At 37.8% G+C, this 17,805-nt stretch overlaps 1 protein-coding gene across 7 annotated transcripts in view; it reads left to right on the plus strand.

Moving 5' to 3' along the window:
* luc7l (LUC7-like (S. cerevisiae)) overlaps window positions 1-15,949 on the plus strand; it is a 30,641-nt gene extending 14,692 nt beyond the window's left edge. For 2 of the 7 annotated variants that reach the window (XM_063058790.1, XM_063058795.1), the window contains 2 exons: window positions 825-1,013; window positions 3,674-5,734. In XM_063058790.1, coding sequence (XP_062914860.1) covers window positions 825-1,013; window positions 3,674-3,821 — 337 coding nt within the window. In that variant the 3' untranslated portion in view covers window positions 3,822-5,734. The other 5 variants (XR_010019290.1, XM_063058793.1, XM_063058791.1 and 2 more) reach the window with 5 other exon arrangements.
* The last annotated feature ends 1,856 nt before the right edge of the window (window positions 15,950-17,805 follow it).

Raw genomic sequence — 17,805 nt, forward strand, 5'->3', positions numbered from 1 at the left:
TTTATTAAATGATAGTAAACTACTGTTGTAGGTGTGAGTGCAGTCAAAGGTGAGAGAACCTATAAAAAGCATTGCAGTTTGCTGCACAATCTTCTCCATTCTTCAGTATTCACTCTTCTGTACAGGCTTCCACCATTAGAATCCTAATAATAAATTTTCATTCCAAGCCTTTGTGTTTATACCAGAAGATTCAAGGAGGAAAATCCTGGCATTTATTTTAAAATAAGCATCAATTAACCAGTGTCAGGCACATAGTTGAAATAGTCTGGCAGCTATTTGCATGTTTTACTCAATTTTGGTATTCATTGCACAAAATATTTGCTTGTGTTTACAATTTTAACATTTGTGGGTCTTGTGCAAAGCCAAAATCTGTGAACAAGTGGAAATGTCAGCAAGCAAATTTCTTTTTAAGTATTTACTGAAGTTTTGATTGGTTGGCCTTTCTATCAGGAAACTGCCATACTAAATTTCTTTCAACAACATGCAACCTGCTGGAGGAACTCAGTGGGTGAGGCAGTGTTTATGGAGGGAAATGGACAGTCATTGTTCCACATTGAGACCCTTCATTGGGCCAGAAGAAATCTCAATGAATGCTGCCTGGCCCACTCAGTTCCTCCAGCATGTTTTGTGTCCCTCATTGCAGTCGTTTATTTCTACTGAATTTCTTTGTTTAGCTGGCAAATAATCAAACACTGAGGTAAAAGAAACTGCAACGCACAAAGGGTTCAACCTGACTGCAGTTATTCTGTTGTTTCATGTTCTTAGAAATGTGTACTGTGGTTCTCCATCTTACTACTGTTAACCATTGGTTGAAACATTTACAGATCAAGGTCACGGGATCACCGGCGGAGACGCTCTAGTTCTCCTGCTCACGAGCGACGTAGGTCTAGGTCAAGGTCCAGGTCCAGAGAACGAGAAAGACGCCGCAGGTACAGATCTCGTTCACATAGCCGCAGCAGAGGACATTGTCGCAGCTCAAGAGACAAAAGCAGGGACCGGAGTTCAAAGCATAAGTAAGACTCATGAAGTTATTGAAGTTTTAAATTTCTGGAATGTCATTCCAACTCATTATGATATTAATTCTGTGTTAAGACTGCAACAGGTTATAACCCCTTTTATGACTGAATATAACCTGTGCAGTTAGCTACATATTTTATTTGTATTAATTTTTATTGTTGGTATGGATTTTAAGAGGAATCTGTATACAATGACCCTGAACACAGGTTATGTTTGTAAAATGTTGGCAGAATTATTTACCTGATCGTCGTAATTGAAGATCTAACCAGTTATTCATGTATGATTTGTTGTATTTAATAGTTGGAGATTCGTAGCTTTTTCCAAGGTTCAGCTGTTCCATCAAAGATCCATGCTCTTAGAATTGTAAAACAGTCTTTCCAATTAACTTACCTTCCCCTTAGGGGGATTAGATTATAGTGATGGGTTTGATGTGCTGTCATTATGTGTGAGTGTCTTTTTAGCCTTATTCAAGAAATGTAATTGAGAAATATGGATAAAGTTAAACTAGTTACCACCACCAGCACAAATTAATTTTGCTGTGATTGAGAAACCTATTTGTGATTAGTTAAACATTTCTTACGAGTATTTTCTCAGAATTAACCTTTTTAAAATTGCATTCTCTAATTATGCAATAAACCATGCAAACTTCTGTTAGGTAAGCTGTAGGTTTTGGGGGTAGGGTTGGGGGTGGGGAGGGGGAAACAAATCAAGAAATATGTAAATTTGTCAAGCGTTTTATAAAATAATCATTTTAACCTAACTCTTTTTACTTTAGTTATCGAAATCTTTTGTATAATTTGCATTTCCGTCTGATCAGCTTCACTGTTTACATTTCATTAAGAGCATCTTCCTTTGCAAGGGATTGATTTATAAGTGATCCGAGAAGCTTCATTTTAATTGCAAGAAAGTATCTGGAAAGTGTTAAATTCGATGTATTTTGGTGGATTTTGCATTGTAACCTGGATAGAAGGAACAGAATTAAAGATTTTTGGATGTGTGGATGAAGGATGCAAAAATGATACTGGCTGGAAAGTGGCAGAAGGAGAGAAGCAAGAGAATACATGGAGAGGACGAGGGAAGGATAGTGAACACGGGAGAAAGAACACTGAGTGCAGTAGGAAAAGAAAGTAATCCAGAAGAAATGATTTGGGGGAAATGAGCAGGACACAGCAGTAAGAAGTGGGAGAGAGAAATGTGGGGCATGTACAGAAGTAGCATGGTATCATTACGGAAATTGGAAAGCAAAGCTGCGCAAAGGAATTTGGGAATGGGGAGAGGGATAGGGAGGATGGGAAATGATTTTAAAGCTATTATTACTTTTGAATAGACTTATGAAACGATCAGACTTCGGTGTTGTTCTGTAGGGCCTCTTCAACAATTGTATTGCTAAGAGGATCAGTATTTCCAATGCCATATCAATTAATTCAGGTACAGAAAAACTGATCTGTCCCCATCACCAAACTGGTGTCTTAATGTCTTACAAAGCCCTTGGATGGGTTCATTCATTAGGTTTCAAAATTCTTTATTTTTTTCATTTACAGTGGAGATGTAAGAAAATCAGTGCAAGGAATGTAATCAGAATAATCCTGGTGACTGCTCTACACTTGCCAAGTGACATTAAATTGACACCCTTCCTAGAGCAAGACTTGTATGACTCACCACTCCCTGTTTACATAATTAGGGCTTGAATTTTTGGGGACATTAACTAATTTAAAAATGAAAAACACCCACTTGGAAAATTGGTCTTTTCATACGTTCCCATCAATAAAACTCTGCACTCAGTGAATGTCAACCATGCTAAATTTACAATTTGATTCAGTTTGGTGCTGCATGTTTTCAAAAATGCTTTGATAGATCATGCGGCAATCTTGTTTGCAGGATACACTGGTCAGTGACATGAACGTGGTGAAAAGAGTCAGAGGAGTCAGAGGAGGAGGAAACAATATGTGTTTGCAATTGATAATGAAGATCTTATTAAAGGAGTAATTACGGAAGAGCTTTAATTAGTCCTCAGTTAATATTGTCTTTTTTCATTTGGTTGAAAACCCTTGAGTGAAGTTCTGTGTTAATAATTGGAAATCCTTATTTAGGATGAACACTAATAAAACCAACAACAGTACTCATCAAAAAAGCTTAAAAATTCAAAACCAGTGCAAGATAGCTAATTATCCCCAAATAAAAAATAGCCTTATTATAGTGTTATCTAGTATTAAGTTGAAACAAATATAATGTAATCTTTAATTTCAAAACAAAATTAAAATCTCTTTCACCACTGTATTTCCTATTTCACATTCAAAATTTCTCTTAACTTTGTTCATTCTATCCATTACATTACATTTTTTTTGCATACAATATTCTGAATTATTAGCTTTGATCTTAGCAGCCTGTTCATTAAGTTAAAACAGATGGGAAAGCTGTACCAGGTCACTTAACCTATGCACTTCCAGTAAGTGTTCCTCGCTGGTCGAAAGGAACATTTTGATCTCTTCTTCCAGATGCACCAACAATTGTATCATCTCGGCTGGTTTGCATCAGGGTTGAAATGGAGTCAATCTACATAGCTGCATACGGCATCTTTTGAAGAGTTTGCCTTGTGGGCCGACTTGGCAGCTGAAATAATAGAGGTTTGTATTAAATAAAAGTGTTGTTTTTCAAGGTCTTCACAGGATCGATCTTCTAGGGAAAAATCAAGAGATAAGGATCGAAAGGAGAAGAGTTCGGCAGAAAGGAAACATGAAAATACAAATGGGAAGTCAGAATTAAATGCAGCAAGTCCTGAAGAAAGGGAGGCTGGTGAAATCTGAAGTATTGACTGAACCAAAAAAGTTCATGTAAAACTGAAAATATTTTAAAACCCTTTTGAATTTCTCTTGTTTATATATTCCTGCCATGTAGTGCTTCATTTTGGCAGAGAGAATTTCATAGATGTAGGAATGCATTTATTTTTCCATTGGTGTTTCAAGATTTCCTCTGCAGTTTATTTATAAAAGAAATAAAATAAGCAAGTAGTTTCTTTTAAAAAATGACCATCTTTGGAACCAACATGAAGTTTTTCTAGTAAGTACCTGTTTAGTTAGTAATTTGGTCTCTGCAACGAAATAAGTTCATGTCAGCTTAATGAGATACAAGAACTTTATAACTGATGGAGTTCTACAGATTGTATGTTTCAACCTCATTTTATGACCCACAAAATCAAATACCATTAATATTTTTTTCGGTGTTTCTGTGGCCATTCATTAGATGAGAGGGCAAGAAGCCAGTGAAATATTCAAGTGGATATTTTCACTTCATGGAAAATAATTTGTCAAACTTTTTTAATGTTTTTGTTGGTGCAGTATATTTGTATGATTGTACAGGTTAATGTTACAACCCAAACTCCAGGTTAAGTTAGTGAACTTATTTTGAGATCTACTTTGTGTTATGAAAAATTCAATAATTTTCTCTTAAATGCAAGATACTTTAAAGTAAATCTCCCTGTAAAAGAACTTTCTGACACCAATACCTACTGATGTCAAAAAGTTATTGTCATTTCAATATTGCAACTGTTATTTTGCATCACTAATGTTTAATATGAATACTATGAGTGATGTAAATTAAATGCTCGGTGCACTGAAGTGTGAGACCTTGAAAGCTGAGCATCACACCAACTATCATTTTATGTCCCCTAACTTGATTTAAAGCCATAGTTTAAACTGCCTGTTAGTTCTTTGACACTTACGAATTTATTTGGAATCCTTTTATTATGAGGAAAGCTGCAGGTTACTTATGTGTTTGAGAGCGTGTCTCTGCGAAGTTCATAACATATCTAGTTGCAGTATAACTCATCTACTAACTGCACATTATCCATTGCACATACCAGCTGATGTTAGATATAAAATAGTAGTTAACTTTATGCATTTCCTGGTAAATTCCATGATTTTTAGATTTTTATTTTGGAATGTTAAAACTGGAAGGTTCCAGCTTAAGCAACACACTTTCTATAGTTCTACTATTCAGTTCAGATCATAATTAAAAGTGGTTCCCTTTTGCTTGCTTCAGAGCAAAGGCAGCAACTGTGGAATTTGTTAACAGCTTTTAATACTGAGAGTAGGGTAGCAACTTAATTTATCACCCTTGCTGAGATTTTACTGATGGATTTGGCAAAATTCGTAAATATTCATTTAACTTGTCGCAGCTTTTGATATAAGAAAATCATAACTTGAACATATAACTTTCTAAGTATGTGTGCTATTTTGTAAGTTTCATTACAGAAATATTTAAATGTCTATTAAAAGTGAATTGATACATTGCTCTTGTTAATTGGGGTTTGAATTTGTCCATCAATAAAATCTACAATTCATTCTTTTACATTTACTGAGGGTTAAATAAGGTTTTTTCAGTTACGTTTATCAATTTATAAAAGAAAAAGACACTGAACATTCCACTTGCTTTTATGAACTACATGAAGCAGCACAATAGTTCTGTATATTTTTTAAATATTCACTATCGAAAATATGCTCTCTTCAATAAAGGGTAATGGTTAAATTTCCATTCTGGCCTCAATATTACAAAGTTATACAACTAGTTTGAAGTGTCTGTAATTGTTGATTGTTCCATTATACTAGAATATTGCCAAAATTTAAAGTGGGTAATGCCTGCATACTATTTTTCAGTGTACCAAACTCTCCTCTTGGTTTGGTTCTGATATCTAAAATAGTTTTTTTTTATTGCCACTTTGATACAGATTTTCCAGTCCTGACGAGATTGTAATCTGGATCTACTGAACAAAGCTGGCAACCTTTCCTTTACTGGAGCAGTTGTAATTTACATCACCTATTAAGTGTCTTTAAGGTCGTAAAATCACTCATACTAAATACAGAAATCAATTTTTCAGTGTTAACTATGACTTCGTAAATTCAAACTGTTTGAAATTTATTCAACGGTGATCTGCATTCCATTGTGATTTGATGCTTGAGTTTCAGAATTTGGTGTAAAATATGTTCAGTCCCAAATGTTGAGGTAATTCAATGAAATGTAGAGGACTCTTAAGATCTTGTGACACATTCTAACAATATCTGATTAGAAACTTCAGTAATACAGGTCTAAAGAATGTAAAATAGTTTTATTCTATATTTTCATTCTTTGCTTTTTCCACATAAGACATTTGCTCTTTCCTTTTCTTTTGGAGGGTGGCCATGTAGGGAAGTTTAGCTTTAATTTTGTCTATCCTTACAATCAAGAGAGTGTTTAATTAATGTCAGGTTGTTTAATTCCATTCTATCTGGATTTTTATTTTTCAGTCGTTTGTGCCCCTCTAATGTTCCCATTAGTTCTGTTTACATTGACTAATTTTTTTTTCAGCCACCTTTTATTGAATATTCCGGCTACAATTCTTCTTGCCTGATTGCTATCATGCAGCTGTAGCTTGTAGATTTGTGTGACAGTGGAAGTCTGAGTTAACAGATGAAGAAAGGTTGTAATTCAAGTCCTGGTCTATGGTAAATAAAGAATTTGAGTTACAGTTTTCATTGAAGTAAGCAGGATGTGGAGTCAGGAGGATGAGGAGATAGCACCAGAGTGGGATTTGTTAACTTTTGTCCTGACCGTTTACTGTGACTGAATATGGATTTTATTTTTAAATTGAAAGGTGCAGACTGAAGCAGATGTACTTTGGAAACAGATAGAAAACACTGAAGATTTACAAAGGGGGGAGGTGGGAAGTAATTGAAGTGTGGTAGCACTTTACTGTTTGGAGAATTTCTGTATGCCTTCACTGCAGTATAAAGGAGGAGGAGTAAGGAAAATATAAGGCATCATCTTCTGAAAAGAAACAAAGTTGAATAATTGTGAAAAATGAAGGTCTTCTGGAGATCAGAGAAGGAAGCCCAAATCAAAAAGAAATTAAAATATTCTGACCCATGTTGAAAATAACCAAAGGTTGTTAAAATCAAAGTGCAACCTCAAGGGCAAAGATTTACTTAAATAAATCAAAGGACTTGTTTCTTTCAGACCAGAGGGCACAGCTTCAGAATAGAGGAACATCTATTTAGAACAGATAAGGAAAATGTTCTTTATCCAGAGGATGATGAATGTGGAATTCATTTCCATAGACAGCTGTGCAGGCCAAGTTATTGGATATATTTAATGTGGAAGTTGATAGATGCTTGATTAACCAGGGTGGTAACGGTTACATGGAGCAGGCAGGAGAATGGGATTGACAGGGATAATAAATAAGCCATGATGGTGTGACAGCAGAGTCGATAGGCTGAATGGCCTAATTCTGCTCCCATATGTTATGATCTTAGTTAAAACACTAGGTAAATTAATAGTGCTCCTGCCGTGAGAAAAATTGAAAGGAGGTAAATGGATTGAACAGGACAATGGGGATAAACACAAGATTCGCCATATACACCAGTAACAGATTATTTAAAAGCAGATATAATAGTAACACTATGGATTGTATGAAATTCTAGTTAGGGTTTATATTCACTGCTGTCTTTTTTATGTAACATTTCTGAAACTGAACCTTTTGTTAATAATAATAATAGGCACCTGTTAGTCTCATGAGACCATGGATTTGCGCCTTGGAAGGTTTCCAGAGCACAGGCCTGGGCAAGGTTGTCTGGAAGACTGGCAGTTGCCCATGCTGCAAGTCTCCCCTCTCTACGCCACCGATGTTGTCCAAGGGAAGGGCATTAGGACCCTTACAACTTGGCACCGGTGTTGTCGCAGAGCAATGTGTGGTTAAGTGCCTTGCTCAAGGACACAACATGCTGCCTCAGCCAAGGCTCGAACTAGTGACCTTCAGATCACTAGACGAATGCCTTAGCTGCTTGGCCACATGCCAACAATAGTAACAGAACTAATAGAATTTTGATAGTCCAAGTTATCAGAGTTATGAAGGTCACACAAGTAAATAGCTTGTATCGAACCCAAATAAATATCAACACAGATGTGAGGAACTGAATAGATTACCTATTACTTTGTGTATATCTTCACCCAGTTTTCTATTCACTATTGTAGTATAATGTCCTTCGAAGTTCTTGATTTCCCCTTGCGGTCATTCAAAATTGGGTATTATGTTCACGACTATATTGAGCCTAGGTCACAATGTTATGTACGAGCCATGCAGTAGGCAGTAGACATGCTTAAGCAACACTTCTGTGAATGAAATAGAATAAGGAATTATCTTGCATTACCTGTATTATTTGGGACTTGCTGCTGACAGCCCACTTTATCAATGCATCTGTGTTGGAGAGGGGAAGTGAACGAGGCCATTTAGATTAATGAAAGGTGATATCATGAACTGAATGAAATTCTGAAGGGGGAATGTTTACACTGACTAAAGAATCAAAGACCATATCTGTGGCATCAGTACAATTGTATATTTCTGAAATAAAAACCAAATGTGGTTTAAAAACTCAGCCACTCAAGCAGCGTTTGTGGAAAGCGAAACCAGTTAATGTTTGTGATAAGGCATATAGAGGTTAGGATCTGGAAGAGGAGGGAAAGGTTTACAGTTTCTAGACCAGAGCTGGGAGAGGGGTAAAGTGCACAACAAAAGTCCAAATGAAAATGAGTTCAAGTGATGAGGAGCAGAACTGACCATTAGCAAGACAAAAGGGACAAAAACATGATCAGAGTAAATGATTAAAGTTCAATTTAGCTGAAGTTGGAAAATTCAATGTTCATCCAACCAAGAAAATATGTTATTCTAATTTATGGTGGATTTCAGTGCGGCCGCAGAAGAGGACACAGGTGTAAAATGCTAAAATGTGCCCCCTCTCTTTCTGACCTATGATGCTAGTGTTTCCCTGGCATTTATGAACAGCCCTTATTCTGAAATACCATCCAGCATAAGCGGCTTTTGTCTGGCAGACTTGTCCTTATTTTCATGAGTAATGTACTATTTATAGATTGGGATAAATATTTCCAGATCCTGATTCTGCCTCACGAGTTCCCCTTACTGATACTACATTCATCCTAGGTGTGATGGAGTTCTGAAGTAAACTATCCAGTTGTTCTACCCTTAAAATTCAGTGTCAGAGTTCCTTTACGCTAGCTCAATAAATAAAATTATGCATCTTGAAGGCTTTAGAATAAATGCAGTTAATTACACAAACATTATGCTACAGGATAAAAATGTTCCATGTTTACAGAAGTACAGGAGATGGGGCTAGAGCTGGGAAGAAAATACTTTCCGAAGTTCTGTAAACTCAGCTGTTTTGTACATTGAACGTTTTATCCTGTATCTTAATGCGAGGTTATGTGCTCGGATCGCTTAAGACTGGAACCCATAATTTGAGGCAACATTTGCCGCAGGTGACAGACACATTTAAGTCATATTTGGAATGCAGCATTTTTACTAAACCTGGTTAAGCTATAGTGAAATAGTTTAATTAAGTGGCAGGTCACGTAATGTAATAAAGCACTATTTTAATTTGTACATAGTTTGATTTAAACCTGTTCATTTCAATATTAAATCAAGGGCAAGGGGGTTAGGTTATTACAGTCAATAGAAGGTGAGCTAATTTGAGAAGCAGCAAGTAAATTGTGTCCAATCAACTTCTAACAACTCCGATTGAAGGAAGAACGGAAAATTGTGAGAGGTGTGCAATTTGCATTATTTTGAACTCCTGGGGAGCAATTATCTCAGTTTTGATCCCTCCCCTTGCTCCCACAATGAATGTGGGAGTGTCAAGGAGGATTGAAGAGTGGAAACATGGAGAATAGAAATACATCATTCCATGCACAAGGTCATAATTACATTATATTGCCCTGAATTTTATCATCTTTTCAGTTTGACTAGTTTCAGTTGATGTAATACTCAGCCCTTCCCATCATCTCAGCCATCCATTATATGTTGTATTATTATGCAAATTTAGCACTTGAGAATGTATGCCGTGTGTTTGCCTCAATTGCTTTTTGTATTGGTAAATTCCACATTTCAACAATTCTTTATTTCACTAATGGATTTATTAGCTGTTTTGTGTTATCTATGTATTTAATTTTGCACCATCTCGCAAGTATGCACCACACATGTCCCACTCTTAATGGTTCCAGTGGTTACCTCAAAGTCTTCTCTAAAGGAATCATTCAATCCTTTACAGTCTTTCCTGGTCATTGTGACCTTAGTTCAGATGCTATCCTGTGAAGCATATTTGTGTATTCTTCAATTCCAAAATCCTGGAAATAAACCCACTGTTAGCATTTTCATTACATTGTTGCCTTCAGTGCTACTTTTAATGTCTTGTTAAAGTGATTTCTTTGCATTTCTATCCATTCAATTTGTTTTCTGTGATATAGAAAAGTAAAGTTCCATTTTCAAATGACTTCCTTATCCTTTTTACACCACAAAATGCATTGAAACCAATTAAATACTACAAAAATATTGTAATTTCAATATGGAAAATATGGTGAGGAGGCAGAGCTAAAGCCTTAATGGATTAAGAAGGAAGCATGCATAGGCTGGAGTGTTTTGACCTTGAAAGTTGAGCCATGGAGTAAGTGCATAGCATGTTCTCTCAAACATCAAAGTGTCCATGGTTAACTCTATTTTAGTGGTGTTGATGGAGCAACAAATGTGATATTCCTGTTCAAATTATTTGCAAATTAATTTCAAATATTAATGCTGAATTGCTAGTTCCTCTGTTCAAATCATATGCAAAGATTATGAAAGATACTAGCTCTGTCCATGAACCTTAGATATTCTATTAGGGTTCTTTGACAATGTATGTAGCAGAATAGGTCCACAAGGATCCTGTCTGGTTTAAGTGTCCTAAACCTTTTTCCTCCTGATTAAATTTAGGATCTTTCAGGTCATCCAATGTTCCCTTACCATTCTTGCCTCTTCTGGAACATGCTATTCCTGATGTCTGATCAGCTGATCTTTAAGCAACTCCTACATGTCAGTGGAGGCCTTGTCCACAGAACACTTAACTCCCAATCAATGCCACTTAGCTCCTGTGTTATTCTGTTATAATTTGCCTTCCCCTAATTTAGATTCTTCCCTGAAGATCCAAGGTACAGTCAACATGGCTTTGTGCATGGTAAGTTCTAACCAATCTTAGAGTTTTCAAGGAAGTTAACAGAAAAATTCATGAAGGCAAGCTGGTGCACCCTGTCTAGTGGACTTTATTGAGACCTTTTAAAGGGTCCTGCATGGGAGGTGGTCAAAGTTCAGTCACTTGGTATTCAAGATGAGGTAGTAAATTGGATTAAACATTGGATTCCTGGAAGAAGCCACAGTGGTTGTAGATGGTTGCCTCTCTGACTAGTGGTATGCTGCAGGGGCTTGTGCTGGATCTTGTTGTTTATCATCTGTATCAACAATCTGGATGTTAATGTAATCTGGATCAGCAAATTTGTGAATAACACCAAGATTTAGGGTCTAGTTGACAGCGAGGAAGACTCAAAGCTTGCAGTGGGATCTGGACCAGCTGGGAAAATGGCAGATGAAATTTAATACAGGCAAATGTGAGATGTTGCACTTTGGGAGGACCAATCATGGTAGGTCTTAGATGGTTAGTTGTGGGGCACCAAAGAGTGCAGTAGAAGAAGATGAATCTGAATACAGATTCATGATGCCTTTATAGTGGTGTCACAGTAGATAGGGTCTTAAAGCAAACTATTGACACATTGGCCTTCATAAATCAATATATTAAGTACAGGTATTGAGATGTGTTTTTAAAAAAGTATAAGAATATAAGTTGCCTGGTTTTCTGCATTACTCATAAAATGTGGTCTGATCTTCATCCAAGTTACAGTAAATAGACAAACATCCGTCTAATAACACACAAACAATTGCAATTTTCATGTCTTTATTGAACACATTGTTTAATTATTCACAGTCCAGGCTGGTAACAGTATTTGAACCCTTGTAGTTAACAACTGGCAGAACCCCTTTGGCAGCAATAAGCTCCACAAAACTTTTCCTGTAGCTGATCAGATTTGCACACTGACAAGGAGGAATTTTAGACCATTCCTCCATACAAACTTTCAGTTCATTGATATTTCTGGGATGCCTTGCATGAACAGCCTCTTCAGGTCATGCCTTAGCATCTCAATTGGACTAGGGTCTGGACTCATTGAGTTGGCCTTTACAAAACATGAGTGTTCTTTTTAAACCATTCTGTTGTTGATTTGCTCTTGTGCTTTGGATCATTTGTGGCATTATCTAGCTTCCATGGACCGCTACCCTGACATTCTCCTGTAAAATATCTTGATAAAATTTGGATTCCCCTCAGCAATTGCAAGCTATCCAGGCCCTGAGGCAGCAAATCTGCCCCAAACCACGACACCCTTCCCACGTGTTTCACTGTTGGTATGAGGTTTTAGTGTTAGTCCGCGGTGCCTTTTTTTCTCCAAACATAGAAGTGTGCATCTGTGCCAAATACCTCAACTTTTGTCTCATCTGTTCACAGAACATTTCCCCAGAAGCGCTGTGGAACATACAGGTGGTCTTTTGCAAATTTGAGATGTGCAGCATCTTTTTTTTAGTTTTTGGAGTGCAGTGGTTTCCTACATAGTGTCCTTCCATGAACGCCATTCTTGTTCAATGTTTTTCTTATAGTGGACACATGAACAGAGACTTCAGCAATTCTAGAGATTTCTGCAGGTCTTTTGCTATTACCCTTGGACTCTCTTTCATCTCCTTCGACATTGCATGTTGTGCTCTCAGTATGATTTTTGCAGGACACCCACTCCTAGGGAAAGTAGCAACAGTACTAAAATTTCTTGCAGACATTTTCTCTAACTGTGGACTGATGAACACTCGGGTCTTTAGAAATGCTTTTGTAGCCTTTTCCAGCTTCATGCATCTCTACAGTTCTCCTAAGGTCCCCTGAAAGTTGTTTTGATTGAGGCATAGTGCACGTAAGTAGACCTTTTTTGAGAAGAACAGGCTCAGTAACCTGACTTTGAGTTTTTTTTATATAAGGCAGGGCACCTCTACAATCCACACCCCCAATCTCATTGATTGGAGCACCTGACTCCAAAATAGCTTTTGTAGAAGGCATTACCACAGATGTTTACTACTCTTTTTGAACCTAGACTGTGATTGCTTAAATGGTGTACTCAGTGTTGACGAAAAGTACAGTTGTTTGTGTGTTACTAGTTTAGGCAGATTGTATTTGTCTATTATTGTGATTTACATGAAGTTTATGAGTAATTAATGCAAAAACCAGGTAATTGCAAAGGGTTCATAAACATTTTCGTGCAGATATATAGCATCTGATCTTGTCATCTTCCTCTCAAACTATAGGGTGAATTCTATCATGATCACTGCCTCCTAGGGGTTCCTTTACCTTAAACTCCCTAATCAAATCTCATTCATTACTCAACACCCAACCCTGAATTGCTTTTCCCCTAGTGGGCTTAACCAAGTTGCTCTAAAGAGCCATCTTGTAGGAATTTACAAATTCCCTTGGGATGCAGCACCAACCTGGGTTTCCCAGTTTACCTCATATTGAAATACCCCATATTTATCATAACTTTGCCCTTATTACATGCTTTTTCTATTTCTCATTGAAATTTAAATCCCACATTCTGGTTACTGCTTGGGGCCCTGCATATAACTTGCATCAGGGTCTTTTTACCCTTGTAGTTTCTCAAATCTACCCACAAGATTTCCATATCTTCTGATCCTATCTCATTTCTTTCTAAGGATTTGATTTCAATTTTTACCGCCCTTCCCTTGACTTTGTAATACATTGTGCATCCTTGGATATTAAGCTCCAAACTATCATCTTCTTTCAGGCACAATTCAGTGATGCCTATAATGTCACACTTCCCAATGTTTAATTTTGCTACCTTATTCCTTAAACTGAGCATTCAAATAGAATACATTTAATCCTGTAGTCATCACCCTTTTGACTTTGCCCCCATGTTACACTTCAATTCATCCCACTGTCTGCAACTTTGCCCTATTATCTGCCTCTCCACCCTTAGACTCACTACACAGCACAACAATGTCTACACTAACTACCTCTTCCTCAGCCACATTATTCCAGTCCCCCCACCCCCCGCTAACTTAACCCCTCCCCCAGCAGCTCTTGCAAACCTGCTCACAAGGATATTGGTCTTCCTTAGGTTCAGGTCAGGTGTAACCCAACCTTCTTGTACAGGTCATACCTTCCCCAGAAGAGACCCCAATGATCCAGAAATCTGAAACCCTGTGGCTTTGTAACTTTGGCAACTCATTCATCAGTACTGTTATCCTATTCCTGCCCTGATTGTCCTGCCAAAGTGTCTCGACCCAAGATGTCGACTGTGCTCTTTTCCGTAGATGCTGCCTCGCCTGTTGAGTTCCTTCAGCATTTTGTGTGTGTTACACGGTATTTGGAGTAGTTCAGAGATAACCACCTTGGAGGTCAGCCTCTTCCCTATACCTACCAATCTCTTAAACTCATCCTTCTTGCATATAATAATCCTAGCATTGTAATAAGCACATCGGTCCCAGCATATTTATTAGTTTGACCTTTGTTGTCCTTTTAATCTTGTCATACCACCTCACCCTCAACCCTACCACTTGTTATTGTGATTCCTATCCTCCAGCCATTCTAGTCTCGGCCCGAAACGTCGACAGTACCTCTTCCTGTATATGCTGCCTGGCTGCTGCAATTTTTATGTGTATTGCTAGTTTAAGCTGTCCTGTGCAAGTCAAGCAAACAGGACGAGGATATTATTCCCCTCCATGTGAGATGCAAACTGCATTGTTTGTGCAGGTTCTCCCTGTCTTGAAAAAGACTGGAACGATGAGGGAAAATGTGAGTTAAGTCACCTTGGTAAGAAAAGCAGTAATGCTAACTATTTTGGAATTGGGTATTGATGATGTTCAAGGAGACCTATTTATCCTTGCATCTGAGCCTCTTAAAGCTAACATATGTAGGTGCAACGGGGATTTAGGAAAGACTGTCCAGTGAACCAACTGGCACGACTGTAGTCATTAGATTGGTAAAACGATCACCCTTTTCTTCTAATTGTGTTTTTTATGTACGAATTGAGTGTAATCTGTGTTTAGTTTGCTTCTCTTGTGAATCCTGCATATATAATGCTTTGTGCCTGTAATGTTGCTGCAAGCAAGTTTTTTCATTACACGTGCATATGACAATAAACTCTGCTATTTATTGCAAGAAGCTTTGCATAGAAGAATAAAGATGACAATTATGCAAGATTACTTATCCTCGATAAGACCACACCTAGAGCATGAATTATGACAGTAGCCTTTTGAAATTGGCCAGCAACTCGTCTCCAAGCAGTCTGATTAATATTTGTGAGGTCGGCTTTCTTATTGCTACTGATTTTCATCTGGGTTTGCAAAGTTGTGTTTTCAACTGAATTGTTGAGCTTCTATTCAATAGTATTAATGTCAGTTCAATATCGTATGTCGTAAACTGTAACTTGGTGTTAGTATAATCAGAATCAGGTTTATTATCACTGACATGTCACAGAACTTGATGTTTGTAGCAGCAGCACGCTGCAATACATAAAAATTAAGTTGGAATATAAATAGTGTGAAAGAGGAATAAGGAGGTTATGTCCATGGACCATACAGAAATCTGATGTTAGTGGGGAAGAAGTTGTTCCTGCAACACTGAGTGTACCTCCTCCATAATGGTAGTAATGAGAAGAGAACATGTCCCAGATGGTGACAGTACCTAATGATGGATGCACCTTTAGGCACCACCTTTTCAAGACGTCTTTGATGGTGAGATTGTACCCGTGATGAAGCTGGCTAAGTTTACAACCCTCTGCAGCTTTTTTTGATCCTGTGCATTGGAGCCTCCATGTCTGCAAGCAGTCAGGATGTTCTCCATGACATTTGCTGGAGTTTATAGTAACACACCAAATCTCCCAAGCTCCTAATGAAATACAGTCTTCATGATTGCTTCAATGTGTTGGGTCCAAGATCGACCCTCTATAGTTATTAGTCTTATTAAGGCTTTATTGAGTATGCCCACAAGAAAATGAATCTCAGAGTTGTATATGGTGACAATACTTTGATAATACATTTACTTCTGAGATGTTGATGTCCAGGAGCTTAAAGCTGCCCTTTCCAACACTGACCCCGCAGTAAAGATTGGTGTATGCTCTCCCAACTTCCCCTTCTTTGGTCTTGCTGATGTTGAGTGCGAGGTTATTGTTATGACTCCACTCAATCAGCCAATCTATCTCACATTTGTACACCACCTCATCACCTTCTGAGATTTTGCCGCCAAGAGTGGTGCCAACTGCAAATTTATAGAGGGAGTTTGAACTATTTCTAGCTACAGAGTCACGTGTGGAGTAGAAAAATAGGCTAAGTATGCATTTTTGTGGTGCACGTGTTTTGATTATCAGTGAAGAGGCGATGCAATTACCAATCTCCACCAACTGGTCTTCCAATGAAGAAGTCAAGGATCTAGTTGCAGAGGGAGATACAGACTAAGATGTGATTAGTAATAAGGGAATGATTGTGTTTAATGTTGCGATGTAATCAATAAGCAGTAGCCTCACAAATGATTTGCTGTTGTCCAGGTGATCCATGGCCAAGTGGAGAACCAGTAAGACTGATTTCACTGTACACTTGCTGTTGTAGGAGGAAAATTGCAACAGGTCCAGGTCCTTGCTCTGGCTGTACTTTATTTATGCCCCTCTACTCATTACTTCCATCAGAGAGCAGTTAAATGAGCTTGGAGAGGCACACTCAGTCTTAGGAACAACTTCTTCCCCTCTGCTATCAGATTCTGAGTGCTCCACAAACACTACCTCATTATTTTGCTTTTTAAATATAGTTCTTATTGTAACTTGCAGCATTTTTATCTGTTGGACTGCATTGCTACTGCAAAACAACATGTCAGTGATAATAACCAGATTCTAATTTCTGATGCATAAATTTTCATTGCCTCAGTGATAAAAATCAAAGTAAATTTATTATAAGACCATAAGATATAGGGGCAGAATTAGGCTATTTAGCCCTTCAAGTCTGCTCAGCCATTTCATCATTGCTGATTCAATTTTGCCCTTGGCCCCAATCTCCTTCATGTATCTCTTCATGCCCCGACCAATCCAGAATCTATCAATCTCTGCCTTAAATATACATAGAGACTTGGCCTCCACAGTTGCCTGTGACAATGAATTCCACAGATTCACCACTCTCTGGCTAAAGGTGTTAGGTAAATTGAAGGGATTAAAGGCAGTTAAATCCCCAGGGCCAGATGGTCTGCATCCCAGAGTGCTTAAGGAAGTAGCCCAAGAAATAGTGGATGCATTAGTGATAATTTTTCAAAACTCTTTAGATTCTGGATTAGTTCCTGAGGATTGGAGGGTGGCTAATGTAACCCTGCTTTTTAAAACAGGAGGGAGAGAGAAACCGGGGAATTATAGACTGGTTAGCCTAACATTGGTGGTGGGAAAAATGCTAGAGTCAGTTATCAAGGATGTGAAAACACATTTGGAAAGCGGTAAGATCATTGGACAAAGTCAGCATGAATTTGTGAAAGGAAAATCATGTCTGAAGATTCTCATAGAATTTTTTGAGGATGTTGAGATTGCAGGGGCCCTGGCAGAAATATTTAAAATGTCGCTGTCTACAGGTGAGGTGCCAGAGGATTGGAGAGTGGCTCGTGTTGTTCCGCTGTTTAAAAAAGGATCGAAAAGTAATCCGGGAAATTATAGGCCAGTAAGTTTAACATTGGTAGTAGGTAAGTTATTGGAGGGAGTACTAAAAGACAGAATCTACAAGCATTTGGATAGACAGGGACTTATTAGGGAGAGTCAACATGGCTTTGTGCGTGGTAGGTCATGTTTGACCAATCTATTGGAGTTTTT

The sequence above is a fragment of the Mobula hypostoma genome, chromosome 9 (genome assembly GCF_963921235.1).
Source record: "Mobula hypostoma chromosome 9, sMobHyp1.1, whole genome shotgun sequence".
Taxonomy (NCBI): domain Eukaryota; kingdom Metazoa; phylum Chordata; class Chondrichthyes; order Myliobatiformes; family Myliobatidae; genus Mobula; species Mobula hypostoma.